A 27182-nucleotide genomic window follows, 5' to 3' on the forward strand; every position below is an offset into this window, starting at 1 on the left:
GTACCTAGATGTGTATCCCCCACCCATAGGGAATCCAGCTGATAAAGAGCCATAAGAAGGAAGAACAGGGGCCTTGAAGTTCCCTCTCAACAGTGAGCACCTGGACAGCACATGGAACAGGCAGAGAGTTCACCTCCTCACAGTCCGCCCAGCTGTAGGAATTCTTTATGTCTTTGCATCTGGAGTTTAGCATAAGCAATTAAAATAAGCCACTCTGAGACTTCTTTGATATTTGGAGTGTGGTGCATTTCCTCCTCTATGGCGATGTGTAAGTGACCAACTCCCTACTAGACGTGAAGTTAATTTTGAAAATACAGTGGTACCTCGGGTTACATACGCTTCAGTTTACAGACTCTGCTAACCCAGAAATGTTACCTCGGGTTAAGAACTTTGCTTCAGGATGAGAACAGAAATCATGCTCCTGTGGCGCAGCAGCAGCAGAAGGCTCCATTAGCTAAAGTAGCTAAAGTGGTGCTTCAGGTTAAGAACAGTTTCAGGTTAAGAACAGACCTCCGGAACGAATTAAGTACTTAACCCGAGGTAGCACTGTATTGTATGAACTGGACACCCTCGCCATAAAAAATGGGGAATTTATAGGGAGTATATCTCACAGAATTTGCTAGCACTTTCTTTGATTATGAAACGTAGTGTTGCAAAGAAAAAGCAGAGTGGATCTCAACAGGAGAAACAACCACATCCCCTCAGCAAATAAAAACATGAAAGATAAGCCGTTGCGGAATTTTTAAGAGTTTCCCTGATTTATTGGCTTTCTAGATGAAAAACAGCAGCAACATAAAATTAAAACGAAGATATTAGGTAGAGGTGCAGAAATTGCACTCAATTTTTTTCCCTCCAAAGTTTGATTTTTTTGTTTGTTTAAATATCTCTATATTGCTGTATCATTTAAAACAAATGGTCACAGCAGTTTGCATCGATAGAAAAACATACAACCAAACAATAGTATCATGAAAAGTTAAAAACAAGTTAAAAGGAAAAAGAAATTAAAAATGAACATCAGTAGACCATTGCAGGAGATGTACTATTAATTGCCAGCATATGCTTGGTGGAATAGAGGGATTTAAAAGTTGCCATAGAAGGTGCCCCCTGAATCTCTATTGGCAGAGGGTTCCACAGGACTTGAGCAATGACACCAATGACCCAGTTTTGTGGTGTTGTCAAACCAGCCTCACCAAATACACATGAAGTATAAAGCAAGCTAATTTAAGCTCAATTGAATATGTCAGTTATACAACCTTCCTTAGACGTCTGAAGGAAGCCCCTGATTAGGAAGCCTTTAATATTCAATGTATTGTGTGCTCTCTTATCTTCTGTTGGAAACTGCCCACAGTGGCTGGAGCAATCCAGTCAGATGGGCGGGGTATAAGTAAGACATTAAGATTTTATTTGCACTTTTGAATCAGACATAGCACATCCTTGAACAACTGTTCTGGTGCATCAAGACCCCAGATAAAATCCGTATGTTGCCATTCAGGAATATTCTTATAGAAAACTAAATGAGGGATTCGAGGGAGCAGCCGTTCAGCATCCTCTGTGGTAACAACAATGTTGTGTCCACCACTCCACACAGCAGTTGGCACAGTAATGTCTTCTATCTTATAAAATGGGGGTGTACTCTGTTGAGGAAAATATCAGAAACATGAAAATGAGGTTCACCTTTCACTTTTACATTTTTCTCATTTTTAAGACATCCTTTGGATCTTCAAATATATTGGATGCCAAACATCTGTCCCTTGAAAATCATTCTTTAACCATCTGTTCAGTATCTAATTCTGTACTCTGGACCAGTAAGAGTAGGGAAATGAATAATATTAAAGATTTAAGTTGGAATCCTATACTCATTTACCTAGCAATAACTCCTGTGGGGCTTACTTTTTAGTAGGGCTGGGTTAATCGGTCATTTATGGTTTCTCCCAGTTTTCATTTTCACCCAGTTTGCACCATTTCTGCAACAATTTGCAATTATTTTAAATCTTCATGAAAATGTGTATGCATTTGCCTGCATATTTCTCCTAATCTATGTATTTTTGAACACAATTTTACCTAACACAGATTTCTGTGCTCAAATTTGCTAGCAATATACATATTTTTGCAAGCAGTTTTGGGTAATATTATGCAGTTTTGTATTTATTTTTACAGTTTTACTGAGAAACAAATTTGTTGTTGTTCTTTAATATTTTCTCCTCTCCTCTTTCACCCTCATTAAAAGGTTCTTTAATTCCTCCTCACTTTCTGCCATCAAGATTGTGTCATCTGCATATCTGAGGTTGTTGATATTTCTTCCGGCAATCTTAATTCCGGCTAGGGATTCATCCAGCCCAGCCTTTTGCATGATGAATTCTGCATATAAGTTAAATAAGCAGGGAGACAATATACAGCCTTGTCGTACTCCTTTCCCAATTTTGAACCAATCCGTTGTTCCATATCCAGTTCTAACTGTAGCTTCTTGTCCCACATAGAGATTTCTCAGGAGACAGATGAGGTGATCAGGCACTCCCATTTCTTTAAGAACTTGCCATAGTTTGCTGTGGTTGACACAGTCAAAAGCTTTTGCTTTTGTCACACAGTACAAAACACTTAATACGTTATATTTGCTGCTATAGTGTTGGGATATGAGTTCAACGCAGCTGCAAACAAGCAGCTCGGTGTTTACATCACATGATGTGGCTGGTCGTGGGAAAGAATGTTCCAGCCAGTTCACTGGGCAGGACACAGGGATTTGTTCTATGTGTAATCGGAAACCTTCCTGTTGCGTATGTGAAGGAAGTCTAAGTCACTTGCTTGGAGAGAAGTCTGAGTGAACGGACATGTTTTTTGTACAGTTTTACAGTCAGAAATAAACGAGATGTAAATAGACTTTCTGACTATCTTCTTTCTCCTGCTGGTATGCGAGGGGGAAGGGGGTGTGCATCTCTCATGCTGGGAGATGTCACCTTTCAAGATTTCCCTGTGACGGAAGCCAGCCGTCACAAATGGCGCAGTTTAGCATAAAATAAAGATACAGAGAGCCAGCAATATTTTCAGGATGGTATGAGCAGCTCCTTTCGAACTTCTCTCCTCTCCGGTATCTTTTATTATCCTTTGTTCTCTCCTCTCACATGGCCGTTTGCCAATGTCTCACGTTACCTACATCCGGTCATGGCTTTTACCCACCCATTCCCATATAAGGTTATGCACTTAATACACTGCAAGGCACGGACATACAGGTCACCGAGGTCAGCGAGGCACCAGGTGGCGCTACAAGCCTTTGCCATGACTTTATGGCTCCCACATCCCTGGACTGCCGTGATGCCAACCAGGGCATATCACTGGCAAACAAGCCCCGGGAGTATGGGAGAGGGGCCAGCCTCTCCCGAGGGGGCAAGTTTTCCAACATATAGGGCAGATGTTATCCAACTCTTTCAAAAGGGAAGTATGTAAGAACTCAGAAATCACAATACTGTTCACATTGAATGCAAAATCACTCATTAGAATCCAAATCACTTACCATATTGTAGACAGCTTTGTTATTTGATCCATAAACAAAATATTTAAATTGGTTTGATTTAGTAACCTAGAGAGATGGAAAAGACTTATACACAATTTGAAATTTGCTGCATGCTCAAAATACTAAATCCTCTGAAAGATGAATAGTCAAAAGAAAATTCAAAATGTAGGGATCTTGGTTATCAGAATTCCCACCCATCTACTCTGGCCAATAAAAGGACCGAAAACTCTGGTAAAAACAGTGGCGTCTCAAGAAAGTCTCATAGAGTATTATTAACATATCTATCAACCTCATCAAACTTTTGACTCCTGAGATTTGAAATGCTGAGAATGTATTCCTAGGGAGGGAAGCTGCGCATCCGCCAGCCATATGGTTGGCGTGGAGCAGATTCCGTCCTAAGCCTCAGTGGGGATCACTCTCCTCCCGCGGAGGTTTGAGGGGCTTTCTTTCTCCTCACTCTTTTCTCCCCCCCCCCAAGCAGCACAGGCCCCTTTTCCAGCCTCCTCCTCTCCGTCCGTTTCACCCAAACTCCTCAGGCAATGCCTGCAATTTCTCTCCTTCGCTGCTGCCTCTCCTTTGCCCTATACCACGACTCTCCATGGCAACCTACCTCCTCTCCCTTTCTCCCTGCTTCTCGGTCCCCCTCCTTTTCGTCCTCTTCCTCTTCTCTCTCGGCAGCTGCCTCTTCTCGCCATCCTCCAGCCAACATCCCTGGAGCCATCAGGGGGGAGGGGAGGCCGTTGGCAAAGCCTCTCCCAAAGAGAGCAGCCTGGGAGCACAAGGCGCCATCGCACAGCCACTCCCAAACCTCCCCAGGACTTCAGGGGAAAGGGGAGGCCGCCGGCAGAGTGGTGTGGCCCACCCCCAAAGAGCAGCCCAGGAGCGCGAGGCAATGGCACACAGCCTGCTTGCCACTCCCAAACCTTCCCGGGGCTTCAGGGGAAAGGGGAGGCCGCCAGCAACCCAGGAGGGTGAGCCAACAGCACGCACCGCACTCAGGCGATTCAGCTCCAGGAACCACATATTCACTCCCTAAGACACACAGACATTTCCCCTTACTTTTTAGGAAGAAAAAAGTGTGTCTTATGGAGCAAAAAATAAGGTATATTCTGCAGGGCCAAAACCACAGGCAGGCAGATGTGCAGAGTCCAGGATGTAATTGTAGCTCTCTGTCCCAGTCAGCCACTCTGACCCTGACCTGCTTCTTGGGACAGCTTGGCCTTTTTACAGCTGGAGGCATTCAAATGAGCCTAAGGCTGCACCTGCACACAGCACAGCCATTTCTCCCAGCTGCACCTGCCACTAGGAGCACAGGAGGAGCCCTGCTGGACCAGACCAAAGGCCTAGCTAGTCCAACAGCCTGTTTCTTGCAGCGGCTAACAAGATGCTTATAAGAAAATAGGACATGAGGAATAGCGGCCTATCCTGCTGTCTTTCTCAAGTGAATAGCTTTTAGAGAAACGGAGGCAGTATACAGTATAGCCATCATGATTAGTAACCATTAATACTTTTAACTTTCATGGATTTTTACAATCCCATTTTGCAAACATCTACATTTGCAGCCAACTTTTGTGGTAGTGAATTGCATACAATGCACCCTATGAATAAGTACTTTCTTTTCTCTCCCTTAATCTCCCAGTACTGAGCTACATTGGAGACCTGGGTTCTAAGAAGTGTAACAGGAAGCAGGTGAAAGTAGTGATGAAAATGGTGGTGTGCTCCATGCATAGGTGGGTTTGTTCAGGTAGGTTGCAGATCCAGGCAACAGGGATGACCACTACTTTCATGCATAGCTGTGAAGTTTCCAGATACATTCTGGGACACAGAATATTAAAGAGGGCGGATCTTACTGTGATCTAATAAGCCAAAGCTTGTGTTCACATGTTCATAAAGCAGAAGTGAGGAAGCTGTAGCCCTCCAGATATTGTTGGACTTCCATAATCCCTGCCTGTTGCTGAGGCTGCTGGAAGTTGGAGTCCAAATCTGGAGTGCCATATATTCCCCTTATCTCTATACAGATAACACTCAGACTCCTACTGTTATGTACTAAAGTTCTTACCCTGGGCCAGAAGGGGGATAGTGTAGATAGTTTTCACTCAGGTCCACGTCTGTTATTTTAGGCGGGAAACCCTGGGTTGTTGTTGCTACAATGTTGATAGCCGGCTGCCTATAAAAGCAGGCCGGCTGAGCTGTTTGCTGTTCAGTTCTGTCCAGCTTACAATAAAGAGCTTCTCTGGAGAAATCACTGTGTCATCTGCTATGTTCGCCCACAACTTAACACCTACAGGCTGGAGCAGAAGAAGCGATAAGCAAATTCTGCCCCCTCCTTTCTGAAACATTGTCAGCAGATTCTTTCAATGGGAGGGGTGAAATATCCACACTAACTATTGTCGACTGTTTACCAAAGCCAGATTAAATGTATTTCCATTTGAAGTACTAAATGGCAGTCTGACCACATAGGCTCTGTTTATGTTCTCAGGATGTTTATTGCATGAAGCATATCCTACTACACTGTGGCTAGTATAAACAAGTCAGGGATCAATTAATTAAGCCCTTATTGGTAAACTTACTTGGGAAATCTGAAACCTTTTATCTCAAGTATCTTCTTGAAGATAAGTCAAATAATACTACCCTGTCTGTCAGAGTGATTAATGGCTGCTTGCACAGATAACAACTCAGGACTCCAGCCTGTCTTTTACAGGATTTATTGAGGGCAAAAACTATGTGCAGTGCAGAGGTTTCAAAAGCATGTCTGTCTCAATCGCTAGCAGAATCCAGAAGTGCTTCACGCCTGTTCCCCCTCCAGCAGAGAAACCCCGGAAGCCCTCCCTTTCTTTTCTTTTCCTTCTGTGACAAACTGTTATTAAAAATAATTATCAGCCTAATCTCCCCAGTCCTGACTTAGTTCACATGGTTGGCAAATCATGTTGTGGTTATACCCTAAACTAGTGGTAGGACTGGTTTAAAGTGATGAAAGCTATCAAGCACTCTTAATCAAAGTTCATTAAAGGTTTGTGGTGGGTATCAAGAGCCCCTCACCACAAAGTCTGAGTCCGTAACTAAAGGAGAGCACCAACTGTGCAAATAAAGCAATGCCACAGCAAACCAGCTTGGGAGATGGCTATGAAAGAAATGACAAGTTTGGGGTGTATGGCATCAAACTGGACACCCTGGTCAAAGATAATGGGGAATTTATTTGGAGTATGTCCCAAAGAACTTGCTGGAACTTTCTTTGAGTATACATGCATGGAGTTAAACAAAAGATCAGAGAGAAATTAATGATTATAAGGAGTAGCGTTGAAGAGAAAAAGCAGAGTGGAGCCTCAAACTCAACAGGACTAATAATAATAATAATAATAATAATAATAATAATAATAATAATAATAATATATTATTATTATTATTTATACCCTGCCCATCTGGCTTGGTTTCCCCAGCCACTCTTGGCAGCTCACAACAGAATATTAAAAACAACAAAACATCAAACGTTTAAATTTTAATTTTATAAAATTAAAATTAAAATTAAATAAAATGTATTTTAATATTTTGTTGGAAGCCATCCAGAGTGGCTGGGGAAGCCCAACCACATGGTTGGGGTATAAATAAATTGTTGTTGTTGTTGTTGTTGTTTAGTCGTTTAGTCGTGTCCGACTCTTCGTGACTCCATGGACCAGAGCACGCCAGGAACTCCTGTCTTCCACTGCCTCCCGCAGTTTGCTCAGACACAAGTTTCTAGCTTCGAGAACACTGTCCAACCATCTCGCCCTCTGTCGTCCCCTTGTCCTTGTGCCCTCAATCTTTCCCAACACCAGCGTCTTTTCCAGGGAGTCTTCTCCTCTCATGAGGTGGCCAAAGTATTGGAGCCTCAGCTTCACGATCTGTCCTTCCAGTGAGCACTCAGGGCTGATTTCCTTCAGAATGGAGAGGTTTGATCTTCTTACAGTCCATGGGACTCTCAAGAGTCTCCTCCAGCTCCATAATTCAAAAGCATCAGTTCTTCGGTGATCAGCCTTCTTTATAGTCCAGCTCTCACTTCCATGCATCACTACTGGGAAAACCATGGCTTTAACTATACGGACCTTTGTTGGTAAGGTGATGTCTCTGCTTTTTAAGATGTTGTCTAGGTTTGCCATCGCCTTTCTCCCAAGGAGCAGGCGTCTTTTAATTTCGTGACTGCTGTCACCATCTGCAGTGATCATGGAGCCCAAGAAAGTAAAATCTCTCACTGCCTCCATTTCTTCCCCTTCTATTTGTCAGGAGGTGATGGGACCAGTGGCCATGATCTTCATTTTTTTGATGTTGAGCTTCAGACCATATTTTGTGCTCTCTTCTTTCACCCTCATTAAAAGGTTCTTTAATTCCTCCTCACTTTCTGCCATCAAGGTTGTGTCATCTGCATATCTGAGGTTGCTGATATTTCTTCCAGCAATCTTAATTTTGGCTTGGGATTCATCCAGCCCAGCCTTTCGCATGATGAATTCTGCATATAAGTTAAATAAGCAGGGGGGCAATATGCAGCCTTGCATTTCCCAATTTTGAACCAATCCGTTGTTCCATATCCAGTTCTAACTGTAGCTTCTTGTCCCACATAGAGATTTCTCAGGAGACAGATGAGGTGATCAGGCACTCCTATTTCTTTAAGAACTTGCCATTGTTTGCCGTGGTCAACACAGTCAAAGGCTTTTGCATAGTCAATGAAGCAGAAGTAGATACCTTTCTGGAATTCTCTAGCTTTCTCCATAATCCAGCGCATGTTTGCAATTTGGTCTCTGGTTCCTCTGCCTCTTCTAAATCCAGCTTGCACTTCTGGGAGTTCTCGGTCCACATACTGCTTAAGCCTGCCTTGTAGAATTTAAGCATAACCTTGCTAGCGTGTGAAATGAGTGCAATTGTGCAGTAGTTGGAGCATTCTTGGCACTTCCCTTCTTTGGGATTGGGATGTAGACTGATCTTCTCCAATCCTCTGGCCATTGCTGAGTTTTCCAAATTTGCTGGCATATTGAGTGTAGCACCTTAACAGCATCATCTTTTAAAATTTTAAATAGTTCAGCTGGAATATCATCACTTCCACTGGCCTTGTTATTAGCAGTGCTTTCTAAGGCCCATTTGACTTCACTCTCCAGGATGTCTGGCTCAAGGTCAGCAACCACACTACCTGGGGTATACGATGTCAGGGAGAGGCAAACGGGAAAAGATGAAAGGACAGAAACAAGCAGTTATAGAGAGCCTAAAGAGATCATCAGCAGCTTGTCGTCTGACAGTCAGTCTGATGTAGAGGGGGAGGAGGATGAGCCTGGGACAAGTCATGCTGTGCACAGAGGAAGGAAGGGGAGGAGTTTTCGCAGAATTGCATGCTGGATGCGGAAAAGGAGGAAGAAACATTAGAGGGAGCAACTGCGCTCAAGGGGAAGGAGGTTAATGGAAACGCTGGAGATGTACGTTTGAACTTGTCAAATAAATCAATTTTTTGGAACTGGCTGGGAGCCCGGAGTCTTATCTATGGCCAGCTGGACAGCACTAAGCCTCTGACATACGAGACATCCATTTATTTCTGGTATAGTTCCTCTGTGTATTCTTGCCACCTCTTCTTGATGTCTTCTGCTTCTGTTAGGTCCTTTCCACTTTTGTCTTTTATTATGGAAATCTTTGTACAGAATGTTCCTTTCATATCTCCAATTTTCTTGAACAGATCTCTGTTTTTTTCCCATTCTATTGTTTTCCTCTATTTATTTGCCTTGCTCGTTTAAGAAGGCCTTCTTGTCTCTCCTTGCTATTTTTTGGAATTCTGCATTCAATTTCCTGTATCTTTCACTATCTCCCTCGCATTTTGCTTGCCTTCTCTCCCCCGCTATTTGTAAGGCCTCGTTGGACAGTCACTTTGCTTTCTTGCATTTCCTTTTCATTGGGATGGTTTTAGTTGCTGCCTCTTGTATAATGTTACGAGCCTCCATCCATAGTTCTTCAGGCACTCTGTCCACCAAATTTAAATCCTTAAACCTGTTCCTCACTTCCACTGTGTATTCATAAGGGATCTGATTTAGATTGTATCTTACCAGCCCAGTGGTTTTTCCTACTTTCTTCAGTTTAAGCTTGAATTTTGCTATAAGAAGCTGATGATCTGAGCCACAGTCAGCTCCAAGTCTTGTTTTTGCTGACTGAATAGCGCTTCTCCATCTTTGGCTGCAGAGAATATAATCAATCTGATTTCGATGCTGCCCATCTGGTGATGTCCATGTGTAGAGTCGTCTCTTGTGTTGTTGGAAAAGAGTGTTTGTGATGACCAGCTTGTTGTCTTGGCAGAACTCTATTAGCCTTTGCCCTGCTTTGTTTTGAACTCCAATGCCTAACTTGCCAGTTGTTCCTTTTATCTCTTGACTCCCTACTTTAGCATTCCAATCCCCTATAATGAGAAGAACATCCTTCTTTGGTGTCATTTCTATAAGGTATTGTAAGTCTTCATAGAATTGGTCAATTTCAGTTTCTTCAGCACCAGTAGTTGGTGCATAAACTTGGATTACTGTGATGTTAAAAGGTCTGCCTTGGATTCGTATCGAGATCATTCTATCATTTTTGAGATTGCATCCCAGTACAGCTTTTGCCACTCTTTTGTTGACTATGAGGGCCACTCCATTTCTTTTACGGGATTCTTGCCCACGGTAGTAGATGTGATGGTCATCCGAACTGAATTCGCCCATTCCCGTCCATTTTAGTTCACTGATGCCCAGGATGTCAATATTTATTCTTGCCATCTCATTTTTGACCACATTATTATTATTATTATTATTATTATTATTATTATTATTATTATTAAAACTTCCCTAAACAGGGCTGCCTTCAGATGACCACAAGTGACCACAAGAAACACCCAGCAAATAAAAACATGACAGGTAAGCCATTGAGGAATTTTTATGAGTTCCCCAGATTATTGGCTTTCTATCTGAAAACAACAGCAACATAAAATTAAGCTAGAGATAAAGAATCACACTAACCTGTGGAAAGCCCTCCCAGTAGTGATGTATGGAATTGAAAGCTGGACCGTAAAGAAGGCTGATCGCCGAAGAATTGATGCTTTTGAATTATGGTGCTGGGGGAGACTCTTGAGAGTCCCATGGACTGCAAGAAGATCAAACCTATCCATTCTTAAGGAAATCAGCCCTGAGTGCTCACTGGAAGGACAGATCGTGAAGCTGAGGCTCCAACCAGCATGAGTTTGACCAAACTGTGGGAGGCAGTGGAAGACAGGAGTGCTGGGCGTGCTCTGGTCCATGGGGTCACGAAGAGTCGGACACGACTAAATGACTAAACAACAACAACAAAGGAGTCTCAAAGCGGCTAACATTCTCCTTTCCCTTCCTCCCCCACAACAAACACTCTGTGAGGTGAGTGGGGCTGAGAGACCTCAAAGAAGTGTGACTGGCCCAAGGTCACCCAGCAGCTGCATGTGGAGGAGCGGAGACGTGAACCCGGTTCCCCAGATTATAAGACTACCGCTCTTAACCACTACACTACACTTGCTCTCTACAGGAATAAAACTACATTTACATGGGAATAAGCAACATTCTGCTGAGGGTGTTCAGTTAAAACCTTTTAAAGTAAAAAATAAAAAACTAAGCATCTGTAACCACCATAAAAAAAAAAAACATTAAGGAAGGTGACTGAGTCTGGAGATGTGGCAATTCCTGTTTCATGATTCATGATTCAATCCCTTAAACTGTGTGGGCTTAGCTAACCTGCTTCCAATACATTTTCAAATGGCACAATGCAATTTAAACTTGCATTGGCAAGGTGTACTATTATTTACAATGGGATGGAAGTCTGCTTACGTTTTACAGGATTGTGCTTCATTACAGTAACGTATAACATTGTTAAATGTAAAACTTAAGAATGCAAGCTATTAAAATACATAACTGAAGACCGGTCACCCCCCAAAAAAATAATTTAAAAGATACATGGCAGAAAATATTCTTAATTTACCTGTTCCTGTTCATCAGTAGTGACCAGATCTCAAATACACACTGCCTATATATACCTATATAGGTTATTATAGGTTATAATAAACTTCAGATAATAAGATCAATTTCATCATACATTGTATAATTATGCATCATGTATCTTTATAGATGCATTTTAAATATTGGAACACATATAGAGCAAGTAAATTGGTTAAGCAATAATAAGAATTACACACCCAGCATATGCAGGTCAGACAAGGCAGGTCTGTACAAAGAATGACATTGTATATTGCACTTCATTCCGTTAAAAAAATTTGTAACCCAAGGTTTATTGTTATATTAAGTGGTATAGAAATTGACCGCATATGGGATAACTGCACACCTGGCATTATAGGCAGCACAGCTTAGTAGTTAGAGCAGAGTACTAACTTCCCTGTATATTCCTGCATTGCAGGGGGTTGGACTAGAATTGTCTTTGGCATCCCCTTCAGCTATAAAATATGCTGGGAGATTGGGCTAGATGACCAGGGGCTTCTTTCGACTTTAACTAGAATAAGAATAAGAATATCTTTATTGTCATTGCCCCCTTCGGGGACAATGAAATTACTTGACTGCTCCATAAAAACACTAATTAAACAATACAATATAATACAGCAAGGGAGATTAGATGACTTTCAAAGTCCGGGCTTCCCATTCAGGGCCGAGATCGCTCTGGAGAAGAAGCTGTTCTTAAGACGGCTCGTTCTTGTCTTCATCGTCCTGTATCTCCGTCCCGACGGCAAGAGCTCGAAGAGACAGTGACCAGGATGCGATGGATCTTTTACTATGTCCAGTGCCTTCCTATGGCACCTTGTGGCATAAATCTGCTCTAAGGTGGAGAGTGGGCAGCCAACAATGCTCTCTGCTGACTTAACAACCCTGCACAACCCCATCCTGTCCTGGGCAGTACAGCTTCCATACCACACACATAAGCCATAAGTGAGCACGCTCTCAATGGCACAGTGATAGAAGGCAAGCAGCAGTTTCTGCGGAAGATGGTTTTTCCTTAGTATTCTCAAAAAGTACAGTCTCTGCTGCGCCTTCTTCACAATATTCTTTAGGAAACTATATTCCTAACTATATTCTTTAGGAAAGTACAGGGAGTCAATCACTACGTTTGCGGTGTGTTTACATGGGTGGACATGGGTGTATGTGCATGTGTGTGCTTACATGTGTGCAGGTGTGTATGCATAGTGTTGGTTATGCAAGTTTGCTGCGAATTTATTATGCAGGTTTCTGTGCCTTTTGAGGTTGGGCTAGATGACCCAGGGCCCCTTCCAAGCTCAACGTGGTAATATTACAAGAGGATACTGATTTGTTAAGCTGTTTCTATACACAGGGATATAGCCACGCACACACATGCGGGTACACATATGTATTGTTTAGTTGTGTTACTTATGCTTAAGGCATGAGAATTATGGTACACTTGTATCATATATGTGGATGTATGTGTATACATATTCTCATATATGTCAGACGTATTCATACAGACACACACACAATTTTGGAATAGCGATACTGTTGTGTAAGCACATGCATGGAATTTTTGAATAATATAGTTAATGTGTTTTCCTCCTCAACTAATGAGCTGCTTAATTTTCAGGTGCTGCACAGTCAATTGTGGACGAAGTGTGGCCTGTTGGCATTGCCTTTGTATACTATGTCCTAGTTCAGTGGTGGCAAACCTATGGCAAGCATGCCAGAGAGGGCACTCAGAGCCCTCTCTGTGGGTACGTGCACCATTGCCCCATCAACGCCACCCTTAAGAAGCAGAGGTTGCAACCTCTGGTTGCAAACAGGATCCATTCCAGAGCTCTGGCCGCATCCCGAGGAATTAGCAACTGGAATTCTGCGCATGTGCGTGGCACAGTTTAATGCTTCTACGCACGAGCGTGGTGTATAGAGCACTTCTGTGCATGCGCGCACGGTGAAACTCGGAAAAATACTTCCGGATTTGCTATGTTCACATCCTGAAATATGCACAACTAGAGGTGTGCGTATCTAGAGGTACCACTGTAATTGGATCTTAATTGGACTAAAGTACAGGCGTGTGCTAGAAGAGATGAGATCACAAACTGTGGAACAAAACCAACTAGGGCAGTGATGGTGAACCTTCTGGAGACCGGGTGCCCAAACTGCAACCCCAAACCCACTTACTTATCGCAAAGTGCCAACACGGCAATTTAACCTGTATATCTCATTTTTTTCCTGTGTGTTTCACGTTTCTTCTTTATGACTGCTGTTGTAATAAATAATCCTTCATAAACGTTATTGCATTACATTCTTCATTTAATTATCTTTCCACTGATATATAATTTTATGGTATAACTCAGTCCTTTTTTTCTTAAAAAATGTTTAGGGGTACTCTCATTTTGACTCAAGAAAATTACCACCAGGGGTGTGTATTACAATTCTTTTCCCGTGTTGCAGTCATGGGATTGTTTTTATCACATGACGGTATATGTTTTCATTCCACATTGTGGGAAGTGAAGGAGACAGGATGTTTGTATTACTGAGTTTCCGTGAGGCAGGACATTTGTCCTTTGTCCTTTCTCTTTGCTGTCTGATGTTGAAGAGGAAGGAGCTGAGTTATGATGCTCCAAGTGTGTATATGTAAATAAACATAGTTTAGCCAAATGCTGCACTACTGAGTCTGTACGCTGACTGCCTATACTCTGCTGATCCTGAAGTGTGCTGATGCCTCTGAGGTATCAGTCGCTGTGATGTTTGGGCTGGAGAAAGATTTTGAATCTCCTGAATGACTCACCAGAAGGGAGAGAACATTGCCAGTCGGGTATGTGTCTCTGCCAGACTCCTACTCGTGTGTAGGACCTCCTGACCCCGGGGGGGGGGGGGATAAATACAGTTCAAATTGGGAAAAATAAATACAGTGGTACCTCAGTTTTCAAATAGCTTAGTTCTCAAACTACTTGGAACCTGAACACTTCAAATCCAGAAATGAGTGTTCCAGTTTTGGAACTGTTTTTGGAAGCTGAATGTGCTCTCTTCTGAGTATAACTTCCGTTTTGAGTGCCACACTTCCGTTTTCCTAGTGAGCACTGCCGCCCTTCAGTGCTGGGTTCTTCCGCGACAGCAACCACCCCCTCCTCCAGCTCTGGTGGCCCCAGAACTGAGTGAGGGAAGGCTATGGGGGGAGGGGCAAACGAGCATTTAAAGGAGTCCCCACCACCTCCACATTGGAGCCCCTGTGCCACCTGAAGGCAGCTAGGCTGAATAGTTGCTGGGGTTGGGGAAGGTGGAGGCAGCCTGGAAGCTGCATCTGAGAGCCCCTGCGCCACCTGAAGGCAGCCAGCCTCTCCTCAACAGAGCTGCCCAATCCTGCTCCTACTTGCATGCAAGCAGGAGTGCAGGCAGGGATCTCTTGGCATGAAGCCTCCACTCCACTTCTGAGAGATCCCTGCCTCCCCACCTGATTGCACGTGAGCCCTCCTCTCCTCCTCCTCCCCCACCCCCAGCATGGAAGCTACAGCCCTGATGGGGCAATGGTGCACGTACCCACAGAGAGGGTCAGCAGGTCTCCCCCCCCCCCCCGCCATTCCATGCTGGAGCAAGAGCCACGTATTGAGACAAACTCCAAAAATTGGACCTCAAAACTGAACCAACGAACACTGCCTAACTTGCCCCAGATCAGCTGCAAAGTCTCAACAGTAATAGGCTCCCTTGTGTCTGGCAAAGCCAGGTGTACACAATGCCAGCCAGCGATTAGCTTCTTTTACGTGGAAGGTATTACAGGGGTGAAGCAGTTGAAAACATTTGCTAAAATAAGAGACAGCCACCCTATGGAGGCTCATGGTCTTGATAGCCAAACCTGAGCAATGTGTGACATTTCCCTCACTGACCTCTGGTTGGGTGGGCTAGTCAGAATTGGAGTACCTTCCGCTGGAATACAAAAAGTTATTCCAAGCTGCATATTATTTGGCCTTTTGTGGGTCCCTTCATATTGGCAAGGAATTCCATGATTCATTGAAGAAAAGAAGCAAGTTTATTCTAAAATGCATGGTGACACAATATAATATGAATATATATTATAATAATAAGTAGTACTAGAGGCTGTGCCCCTGTTACATTTTTACCATAAATTTTGTTGTGTGTTTTTCTTCCTTAGATCCTTTTGTTATTGCTAGCCAACCTTTAATATTATTTGCGACAGAAAAGAAGAACATAAGTACAGAAAACAATAAATGTAAAATTTTAAAAAAATGTGTCTGCATTAATATCAGATATATAGTTTGCCCCTCATATTAAGACATTATTTGAACTTTTGCATCAGAGAAAGCACATCCTTATACAACCGCTTTGGTGCATCAAGACCCCAGATAAAATCCGTATGTTGCCATTCAGGAATATTCTTATAGAAAACTAAATGAGGGATTCGAGGGAGCAGCCGTTCAATAGCCTTTTTGGTTACAACAATGTCATTCCCACCACTCCACACAGCTGTTGGCACAGTAATGTCTTCTATCTTATAAAATGGGGGTATACTCTGTTGAGGAAAAGAACAGAAAGATGAAAATTAGGTTCACTTTTATTTATTTTCCTCTTTTTAAAGACATCTTTTGGATCTTCAGATACATTGAATGCCTAACATCTGTCCCTTGAAAATCATTCTTTAACTATTAAGTATCCAACTCCTTACTCTGGAGCAGTAAGAATAGCAAAAGGAATAAGAGTCCTCGTGGCTGATGAGGAGGACGTGCTCTTCAGGACAGAGGGAGGGTCTCCTTGTGAGCCTGAGGGGCAGTAGGGCTTTGATGGTGTTGCTCAGCCTCCCCTCCCCCAACAGCTGAAAGGTGGAGTAACTTAGCAGAGGCAGCCACTTCCGCACATATCAGCAGACTAGTCGCAGCTAAGCCCCGCTGCACATCTGGCCTGGAAGGAGGCTCTCAATGGATCCCAAAAGGCAAAATCTAGAGGGGAGTGGTAGTTCACTGGTAGAGCATCTGGTTTGTGTGTAGAAGGTCATAGGTCCCTCAGGTTTTCTAGTAGGGCTTGGAATCAGAGCTGCTGCCAATCAGTATAGACAGATAGGTGGATCAATAGTCTGACTTGGGATAAGGCAGTTTTCTATGCCCTTACTCATTAAATGCATGCACTTTCATAGATAAACACATAATTACAACCAGTTCTTTGGTGTCTTTGGTGTTATCTCACCCAAAGGAATTATATAAGAACTCAGAAATCACAACACGGTTCACATTAAACATTTAACCTACTGCCAAAATCTCTCATTAGAATCCAAAACACTTACCATGTTGTAGACAGCTTTGTTCTTTGATCCATAATCAAAATGCTTAAGTTGGTTGGTTTTCTCAACCTAAAAATATGGAAAAGACTTATACACAATTTGAAAAACAAAATCCTCTTGAAAGATGGAGAGCCACTAGAAAATTCAAACTCTAGAGATCTTGGTTACAGTCAAACTTCGGTTGTCGAACTCAAAGAGAAGCCGCGTCGGATGTTCAGCTTCATAAAAGCATTCAAAAATGGGAACTTTTACTTCCAGGTTTTTGGCTTTGGGAGCCAAGGCGTTCCAAAATGGAGCTGTTCAGGAACCGAGGTTTGACAGTATCAGAATTCCCACCATCCACCCTGGCCGATGATAGGGCCATAAGCTCTGCTTAAAACAGTGGTGTCTCTAGAAAGTCAGGTAGAAGGTTATTAACATATCTATCATCCTCATTTCTGAGAAAATAGTAAAAAACTGAGCCCGGCCCCTCAAGATTGAGGGGGTTCAGCCCCATTCTTGCATATGCTGGGAGAGAGGAGCTATCCTCACCCCATAGAATTGGTGCCTATGCCCACAATATTGACCTCTTCTTTCTTTCAGCCTTCACTAATCTTCAGCTGCCAAGACCACTGCAATATGTTTCACCTTCTGCGTAATGTGAGGATTCCCAGCACCAGTGGATGTTAGTGCACTCGGGTGAATGGGGCAGTACCCCACCAACCTCCATCTTCCCTCCTCCACCCACTGCTTGCCTGTCAGCTTCCTACTCCTTAGTCTCATTGTTTCCTTGGTAGAACTCAGCAGCAAGGAGAATAAGCAATGGCAAAAGAACATAAGGAAGAATTATAATGTCAAAATTACGGTAAATATTCAGGAAGAGCCATAGATCAGTGATAGAGTCTCTGCCTTGCACTCAGAGGGTTCCGGATTTAATTCCTGGCAACTCCAGGTAGGGCTGGGACATACTACAGTTTGCAACCCTGGACAGCTGCTCCCAGTGAGAGGAGACAATACTGAACTGAAAGGAGCAATGGGCAGATTCAGTAAAGGGCAGCTTCCTATGTTCTTCCCATGCGATCCAAAGAGTTGTTACAGCTCATGTTTGAATATTGAAGTATCTAGAATATAACTTTTGAGTGGTCCGGTAACCTGGAAAACTAAACTTTTATAAAATGAAATGGAAACCTTAGTACCAAAACAGAAACATGAGAAACTAAACAGGCAAGTCGAAAGTTCAGACTTTTGACTCCAATTTTTTTGAGATGCTGAGAAGGTACGTATTTATTAGAATGTACCTGACTCCAGTGTGCAATAGTTTTTGTAGAAGTAAAATCAGGGTAAATTCCAAGATACACATCTGCTCGACTCTGGAAGAATAATAGAAAAGAAAATGCTTTTTATATTCACATTCTTGAAAAATTTTCAAGGAACATATTTATTTACAAAGCAATAGGTCATGGCAATCAAGGTAGTGCAGCATACAGACACTTGCATGTAGCACAAGGAAGCAGCTTTCTGATGAAGAGCTGTCTGGGTACCTAGATGTGTATCCCCCACCCATAGTGAATCCAGCTGATAAAGAGCCATAAGAAGGAAGAACAGGGGCCTTGAAGTTGCCTCTCAACAGTGAGCACCTGGACAGCACATGGAGCAGGCACAGAGGTCACCTGGTCACAGCCTGCCCTACAGTAGTAATTCCTTCTAACTTTGCATCTGGAAATTAGCATAAGCAGTTAAAATTAGTCACTCTGAAACTTCTTTGGTTTTTGTAGTGCTGTGCATTTCCACTTCTATGGCCATGCGTAAATGACCAACTACCAACTAGACGTGAAGATAATTTTGAAAATAAATTTTAAAAAATAGATCAACATTTATTAAAAGAGGCATCTAGCATTTCACCATGGAAGAACTGTGTAAAGGAACTCAAAATTATGGCACATACCGTACTCTATTTTGTTTGTTTGATTTTCTTTTGTTGTTTTGTATATGTACACAGCAAGTTCTTTCAAAAAGAAATAAATGAATAAATGATAGAGAATAAAACTACCTACCACATTTAGGTTTTTCTCATTGCGTCCTTGGAATAAGGACATGATTTGGAGACAAAGTTTGTCAATCCCTGGATAGCTGCACCACTTGGCATTGATGGCTTTTAGTTTGTTATAGAAAAAGCAGAGTTCATTACTGCCGCACATAAGCTGTAAAAATAAAAATTAAAAAATCTGAAGCATTACTAAATAATTGTCCTTTCTTGGAAGGAAACATTGAGGTTCCTGTTAGGAACAGATCTCCTTTATGTTACAGTTATATACCACTTTTCTTCAAGCATGCTCAAGAAGATACGCCTGGGCATTCTAGGCAATTTTGCTGCCAGGTTCTGATGTGGCCTGGCTCTGGATAGCTGAGGAGAGATTTCTAAGGGGGTGCTCTCCAACAACTTGAACAACCACCTTCTTCCCACACAACCTCTCAGGTGTTAAGATTGGCAGATGGGGCCTTCTTGATAGTTCCTTAAAAGTTTGGGAGTGGGGTCCTGGAAAAGGGCATTCTCAATAGTGGACAGTAAGATGAATAACAGACTATTTGGCAGAAGCTGAACTGCAGCAGAATTCAAATGGTACTGGTTGTGTCACATGCAGGTTGGAATGTCAATCATTCCTTTCTAGCATTTCTGACTGTGACAGAGTCTTCATCCTGTCTGGGAGCAGCCACCGAAAAGCATTGTGGAAGGATGTGTGGATCCAGAATTGGCCTCCACAGTCACTTAGGGACTCACTGTTAAGACCGTGTTACTTGGCTACGAGTAATCACCAAAGAAGAAGAAGAATTTCCATTAACCATTTCTCTTTTGCGTGGACAGGCGGAGTCCCCAGATCCCACGCGGTCCCCCCCGACATGTGAAATAACGACTCATGACAACGTGCTATGGGATTAAATTGGCCACAACTTTATTAAATTTCAAATGTGGGTAGACCTTGGCTCAGGCATTGGGCGTTCTCCCTCCCCAGTCCCCAGCCGGGGACCTAGGGAGCATCAGGGTTATCCAATGTGGGGGGGGGATGGGCCGGCTCTGGAGAACATATGTTCAAGCAGAGATAGCCGCCCCCGTTACGCCGCCGCCGCAGGGAAGAGCAATGACAACCTTTCGGCGTACGGTCGAAGCCTCCCTTCAGAAACCCCTTTAACGGGGAACCCTGATATCGCCGCCGCAAAGAGGAAGATGGACTAAAGGATTCCGCCCAAGGCCTGATACTGCCAAAGTTGTGACGTTTTGCTACGGGAAAGGCGAAACCTGCGAATGCAGGGAAATTCCTTTCCAGCCCTTTAACAGCGACCTTAACGTAGCAGCGCCCGCATACCTGTGAAGAAAAGTTAACCTGCAAATAAGACATTAACTGAGGGTGGGTAGGGTGGGAGAAGCTCTGGAGCCAAGTGAGGATTCCCAGGTAAGATCCTCCCTCTATTGTGTGGGCAGGTAATCCCTCCCCTACCTGGCCTGATCTCCTTGGCAAGGCTTCCCCCAGGTGGGATTGGACAACTGACTGAGGTAGGTGGAGACCTCCAGGTATCCCACCTGAGGGAAGGCAAAGCCAAGCCTATGCTGTTGGAGCCACTCCAGATCTAGGGGCTGCGCGCGTCCACGCAAAGGGCGCCCCCCGTTTTAAGCGTGGAGCGGTCATTCTTTGAAAGACTTCCAGTGTTGAGATCCATAAGGGTATATTCACGTATAACTTATGTTTATATATATTCCAGATTCTCAATATAATATGTCTGATGAAATTGTTTCTAAAGTCCACAGTGACTCTTACCTTATCATACTACAAATGTTCATGTGATCCAAACCTTCTAATTCTTCAAGCTCACACTCAATATAAAGAAATGAAGTGAATGGCAGGAAGACTAACTCTCCATAAAGATGCAGAAGAAAAATATATATTAGAATTATGGGACTTGAATAATACCTACTCTTATCAATTCTTGAGGAAGGTGCAGAATTAAGGAAAAGACTCCTTTCATGCCGTCCAATGTGTAGGCAGGAGCCAGGCCGATGAAGAGTTTAACCTTTTGAGCAAGCTGCGGCATAGTTGAAAAGGCAATAAAACCTAGGAAAAAGAAACAATACTAAAAAAAGCACTTGCAAACAAACAAACAAACAAATAAGAGATTAAAAAAAACCTGTGGCTCTCCAGGTGTTGCAGGAGCTGGAGCTCATCAGCCATGCTTGCTGGGGCTGATGGGAGCTAGAGTCTCAAATATCTGCAAGGGCAAAAGTTTCCCATCTCTCTTCTTTTGAAATGCCTGTCATTCAACAAATTTATTTGCACCACAGATGGACATTCTTCATGGCTGTGGAACTGATAAGAGCTGTATACAGTGCCTGATCCTGTATACTGAAGTCCTGATCCTGAAAAGACTTTCTCATAGAACGTATGTGAACTCTGCTTCTTCTTTTCTTTTTTAAAAGCTATCCTTTAATCTGTCTTTTTCTTTTCTTTGTAGTCCTGAGACTGGACCACACCCCCAGTAAGTCCTTGATAATGCAAAAAGGCAAGAAAATAAAAGGTATTTCATTCTTTTCTTATTAACTTACCCGTTGTACCTCCCTGGGAATGGCCAATATAATACAAGCTTTTTTGCTTAGTTTTCTGCAGAATAAAGTCTATGGCTGCTGGATTATCATAAATTGCCATTTCATGAAAGCTGAAAGACAAACACAGAATATAGCTGAAATTTTGCCTGTCTGCAATTGCATACAGTTGTGGACATTAATGTCTAAATACAAACAGTACCATACATTACATATGATACCCTTACATTTGGAGGATAACGTTATAAGTTTATTGTCCTATGGAAAGAGTAAGGAGAGAAAGAGTAAATATATATTTATGATTTATTTAAATATTTATATCACCCTTAAACTTGCCCAATAGGTTCTCAGATATGTACATTGTCCACATGTTAAAGGATAATTTTAAAGAATTATATTAAATTATATAAAATTGCTCAACTGCGTTAAATTTAAATGGTAGTTCAGTAGTCCCTTTACTCAGTCTAAAAGGTGTACATCCTGGAATGTCTGGGCAAAATGGTGTGTCTTCACAATATGCCTGGAGGAACTAACAGATCTGTACAAGAGCGGACCCTTTATCAGGTAATCTAAATGCCAAATTGTTCATGGTCTTATATGCTAGTTGCATTAGAACTGGCCTAAGATATTCTGGCACTGGAGGTGAACCACAAAATTGGACCACTTCCCTCCAGGGAGGAAGCAGTGAGGGACAAGGTGGCAATAAATGTCTTCATTACAACCAAGTGGAGAATGGAGATCTACATCAGGAACGATGTGCGGAATCACACTGATGATGCTTTACATATGGAAGACGGAAGGGCATTCCACAGTGCAGGGGCAAGAGCAGGAAATGCCTTTTGGGGGGTCACTACCTGTCAGGGAACTGACATCGGAGCCAGAGGCAGAGGGAAGGCTCTCAAGTGATGCTGGAGAGGGACCCAGCAGGGAGTGAGGTAGCTCAGCAGGGGAAGGAAATCAGCGCAACACCAGGGATAAAGGGGGGCAGATGGGGGAATCGGCGAGAGGGCTCCAGGACTCTTCACTGGACCCCAGCGGGGAGAGCACGGGTCCTCCGCTACCCACATCCTCCCTGCACAGAAGACTTCCGCGCAGGGAGAGTAGGAGGAGACTTGGCGTCAAACAGCTTTTATGCTGGAAAAGGTTTAAGAAACGCCCACTGACGGATGCTGCTAGCGACTGAGGCAGCCACGAAGTGAAGGGCTGTCCAGACAGAAAAGGTTTAACAAGGCAACATAGCCAGGAGTGGTGGCAACTTACACACGAGCAACCCCTATATTAATTACACTACCCTCTGATATTATGTGGGGTGTGGTGCCATGCTTAAAATTCCCCAAAATTAAATTAAAATTCTGCTCTGGGTGGCTGAACTGATATTACCCTTGCTGGTACCTTTCCCAGGAAAATCAAAGGCTCACTATGTCAGGTTCCTACTGGAAGACCGGACAAACGCTAGAACATTAGCAGTGGCAAAGTTTTTATTGGTGGTTGCAAGAACCAATGATCCCTATCCTTAAGTCTGAACAAAATAATAATAGTAATAATTTATTATTTGTACCCAGCCCATCTGGCTGGGCTTCCCCAGCCACTCTGGGCAGCTTCCAACCAAATATTAAAATACAATAATATACCAAACATTAAAAGCTTCCCTAAACAGGGCTGCCTTCAGATGTCATCTAAAAGTTTGGTAGTTGTTGTTCTCTTTGACATCTGGTGGGAAGGCATTCCACAGGGCGGGCACCACTACCGAGAAGGCCTTCCGCCTGGTTCCCTGTAACTTGGCTTCTCGCAGTGAGGGAACTGTCAGAAGGCCCTGGGCGCTGGACCTCAGTATCCGGGCAGAACGGTGGGGGTGGAGATGCTCCTGTTTAACCTGGAGGTAGGCTGTCTGAATTGTGTATTGCTTTGTAATGATTTGTTGGGTCTCGACCATAATAAAGATTGATGATGATGATGATGATGATGATGATGATGATGATAAAAATAAATACATCTATGAAGCATTTCAGTTAAACACATTGTAAAATCATATAGGGAAATCCAGTTGGGAAAGACAGAACTCCACAGTGCCATCTGGTTTCACAGTGTTATATTGCCTATACAGTGCATCTAAAATGCTTTTTCTTTACTAATCTAGCTGAGTCCTGAGAAAGTTCTCAGGAAAAGCATCCCTTCCATCCAAGCAACAATAGCCCCTTGTACTTACCTGAAATTCCAAAATTCTTCTTGGTCTACTGAGAAGTTTTGATGTCTTCTAGACCAGGTGGTCCCCCTGTTATTTATTATCCAGACATCATAACCAGCATCTGCTAGAACAAATCCCAGACTATTGCTGGGAAGATTTGAAATCCAGCTCCTGCCTTCACAAAGGTTACCAGGTACCAATAACACAACTGACTTAGGCCCTGGAAAACAAAGACAACATTAGATAGAGAATGGGCACTCACAGAGCACCAACATTTTCCACTGGTATCTAGCCCAAGGCCAAGCAGAGAAGGGTGCAGGGGGTACAAAGGAGGTGAGCCAGACGTTTCCTAGGACCTCAGGAAATGTTTTCATTGATTGTGTGAAGACTAGCAACGATGTTTTGTGTAAGCCTACATAAAATGCCATGACCCTTCTTTCCCCGCCCACTTTCTCTTCTGCCAACATGTCCCCGCCTACTTTTCCCAAGCAATCCAGAGAGGCAGTGCTGAAGTATTGGCAAAAGGTAGCAGTAGTAGGTGAGGTCAGAAGGTGGGTGGACCTTGCCTCTCCTGTGGGTGAAACGCTGTGTCTCTGAGGTGATTGCTGCCTACCGCTGAAGAGAGACCACAACTGCTGTGGTTGTTTCTAAACAACTCTCCTAAGAATCAGGAGGTAGTTAATATTTGCACTGATTTTTGAAAAGGCATAAAAAAGCCACTCAACCAAACCCCACGCCACTTAAGATATTTCATAGTGTTCTGCTATGAATAGAAGACTGGACAATTATTCTAACTGTTGATAATTTGGAATTATTGATTAATCTGGGAAACCTTGTTGCTCAGATATAATGAACAAGGAATCATCAAGTGTGCTTACAACTGAGCACAACTCAAGTGATTTCAGCCAACTTGCAACAATTTCTCCCTTTATTTATAATATTGCTTCCAAATAAAGTTGAATGAAAGGGGAAAAAATAGTGAAATCTGGGTAACATTTTTAAAGTTGAACATAGGGATATCAGGCATGGCATGTGGCATTTTAATGCATTTACTGCTAAATTTCAAAATTACCTGTCTTCCCAGAACTATGTCTTCCATGTGGAATTCTGTTTGCCTGCAGGTAATAGCCATCCCCTGTCAGGATTGTATACTCTTCGCTGGGGTATCCCCAATACTGGATAACATCAGGCTGTGAGTGGAGAAGGATGGAAATAGAAATGCTAGATTAAAAAATAAATAAATCTGATCATTTGATTTCTGGGACAATTGCTTTAATATATCAAAGAACAAAAACTACCGAGGGCCAAGATTATTGTGAAGTAACTTTACTAGTCCTACACCAGGAATGGGAAATCAATAGGCTATAGCTGGGCTCCAGCTCCTATCAGTCCCAGCCAGCATGGCCAAGGGTCAAGGATTATGGGAGTTGCAGTCCAACAACATCTGGAGGGCCTTAGGTTTCCTATCCCTCCCCTAAACTCTCATGATGTACACATGATTGTATGCAAGTTTGCCCAAAACACACCCTTTTTTTCCTAATAAAATGATATTTTTTTTGTATTCTATTTTCACTTGTATATGCATTTTTTAAAACACTTTACTATGGTATATACATTTCTATTTCCATTACTTGACTGGAGAACAGTACGCAAAAATTGGAGACGTGCCAATTTTGAAGGATGGCTTTGTTCCAGTTTGTGTATTGTTCCAGAAAGTACAAATCATGTAGAATCAGTTTGAAATGCAAGCTGATTCAAATTTATTCCCCCTTTCCCCCATCTGGGTATATATGTGTGAAGTGTACATAAACACAGATTGATTGTGGTTTTCTGCATTCCACAACAAAAAGACAAAAAGAAAATCTATACTGATCTAATGCAAAACACCAAGTCTGTATGGTAAGCAACTGCAAAGAAATCTCACCATGAGAAATATAATGAATCTGCTGCCTAAGGCTTCAGCTAATGCATGTGCAGCAAATGTCAACATTTACACTGAGGAGCCAGTGTAAAACTCTGCTTCGAGAAGGAGTTATCAAAGCTAACTGTGTCTTCTAGATCAGATAATCTAGCCAAGAGAGTATTGTTTCAAACATGATCAGATTAACTTGCAGCTTGAAATAACTCCTGCCAAGCATGGCGTTTCTTCCTGGAAATGCATGTGCTCTTGAAAACTGTTTTAAAAATAAAATTATAAGGATCATGGTCCACTGTTTTCAAGGCCATCTGAATTATTAACTTACAATACTCATAAATTGTTGTGGATTCAGATGTCTTCCACTGCTGAATTCTTCAGATGTCAGAGCCTGTTGGACTAAGCAGGCCACTCCCCAAAACAGCCACATCTTGGACCTGAGTTTAAAAAAGAACTACAGTATCTCTAGTCTGGAAACATGAGTCCTTAATGAAAAAGATTTCAGGGGGGAAACTCAATATATTGATATATTGAAGAATGATCTTGAGGAGACATGATGGGTGTTGTAAGGTGAGATAAAAGGGCTAGATGAACCTTTGGCCTGATCCAGCAGTGTTCTCTCTCCCTCTGGAAGGAACGGAGCTGGAAGTCCTATCTCCACACAGAGCCAGGTGGGGTTGAGGTGGGGCCAGCCTACCACTTCCATTCCTTCTCATCTTCCTCCAGTATCTGCCATGCTAGAGCTAGACCCAACAGTGCCAAGTGAGTCATGACACCAAACAACATTCCCTCCTAACCCAAGTACTTTTTAAAAGTCTTACTGCACCCTTCAGACACCAATTCTAGCTGGGAAATAGAGTTGTCTCCCAGTTTAAAATATTGAGTCTGGAGGTGCTGAGAATTCCTCTTCTCAGGACCACTGGCTCAGAACGTGCAGTTGCTGACTGGGATACTGGGAAATGGGGTCTGCTACACCTCATGACTCAATCCATTAAACTCAATCCATTAAACTTAGCTAACATGCTTGCTTTGGTAATTTGTAGAACAGACCATTATTTACAATGGGATGCAAGTCTGCTAAAAAATTATTGATTGTACTTCAGCAGCGTATGACATTGTTAAATGAACAACTTAAGAATGCAAGCTATTAAAATGCAAGACCAAAGCTATGTCACTGAAAAATAAATTAAAAAGAGACATGGAAGAAAGTAATTTTGCTTACCTGTTGTTGTGCATCAGTAGCGACCAGATCTCAAATAGACACAGCAGAAGACCTTTGTGTCAGGGAGTGAGCAGAGGAGCGGTGGAGACTGTCTCCACCTCCTGACCTTTCCAGGGAGGAGGAAGTGGAAGACTGTATCGATTTACAACAGGGATTTGAGGGAGGTAGCAGCTCAGAGGCAGGTGAGGGGGAAAGTTGGGAAATAATGGGAGAGGAGGAGCAACACCTTGCTGACGTGTTATTGGAAAAAATTCCAGACCTTCCATTTCCCAGAACCCAGCGGGCCTTAAAAGTAGGAGAGAAAGAACTCAAAGACAGAGGGCACTTAGCAGCCCCCGTACAGCAGGTGATGATGACGATGAATGAGGACGTGGGAGAGAAGGGGGGTGCAGATTAACAGAGGACAACACCATTACCCAAGAGGCTGGGTTCTAGAGCCTCTCTGTGTTCGAAATGAAAAAGGACTGTAAGAACTTTTCATTGTCTTTATACTTTCCTGGGCAACCAGCCAGAAGCTTCTGGAAACTA

General features: G+C 42.9%; 1 protein-coding gene across 2 annotated transcripts; it reads right to left on the reverse strand.

Annotated features, from left to right (window-relative positions):
- Positions 1–1397: 1397 nt before the first annotated feature.
- Positions 1398–27107, reverse strand: LOC309532155 (lysosomal acid lipase/cholesteryl ester hydrolase-like). Of its 2 annotated transcripts, none has more exons than XM_082222174.1 (10): positions 26655–27107; positions 25761–25869; positions 24590–24707; positions 23539–23737; positions 21336–21445; positions 20711–20847; positions 18796–18942; positions 18040–18111; positions 16766–16831; positions 1398–1634 (listed from the first exon to the last, which is right to left on the reverse strand). In XM_082222174.1, the coding sequence occupies exons 1-10, from the start codon at positions 26666–26668 to the stop codon at positions 1401–1403; spliced, it is 1206 nt and encodes a 401-aa protein (XP_082078300.1). In that variant the 5' UTR covers positions 26669–27107; the 3' UTR covers positions 1398–1400. The 2 variants fall into 2 exon arrangements, with proteins under 2 accessions (XP_082078300.1, XP_082078299.1); XM_082222173.1 differs by lacking the exon at positions 1398–1634 and adding an exon at positions 15605–16000 and having other exon boundaries at positions 26655–27105.
- Between the last annotated feature and the right edge of the window lie 75 nt (positions 27108–27182).

Source organism: Podarcis vaucheri, assembly GCF_965113315.1.
Source record: "Podarcis vaucheri genome assembly, chromosome: 5".
In the NCBI taxonomy this organism is placed as follows: Eukaryota; Metazoa; Chordata; class Lepidosauria; order Squamata; family Lacertidae; genus Podarcis; species Podarcis vaucheri.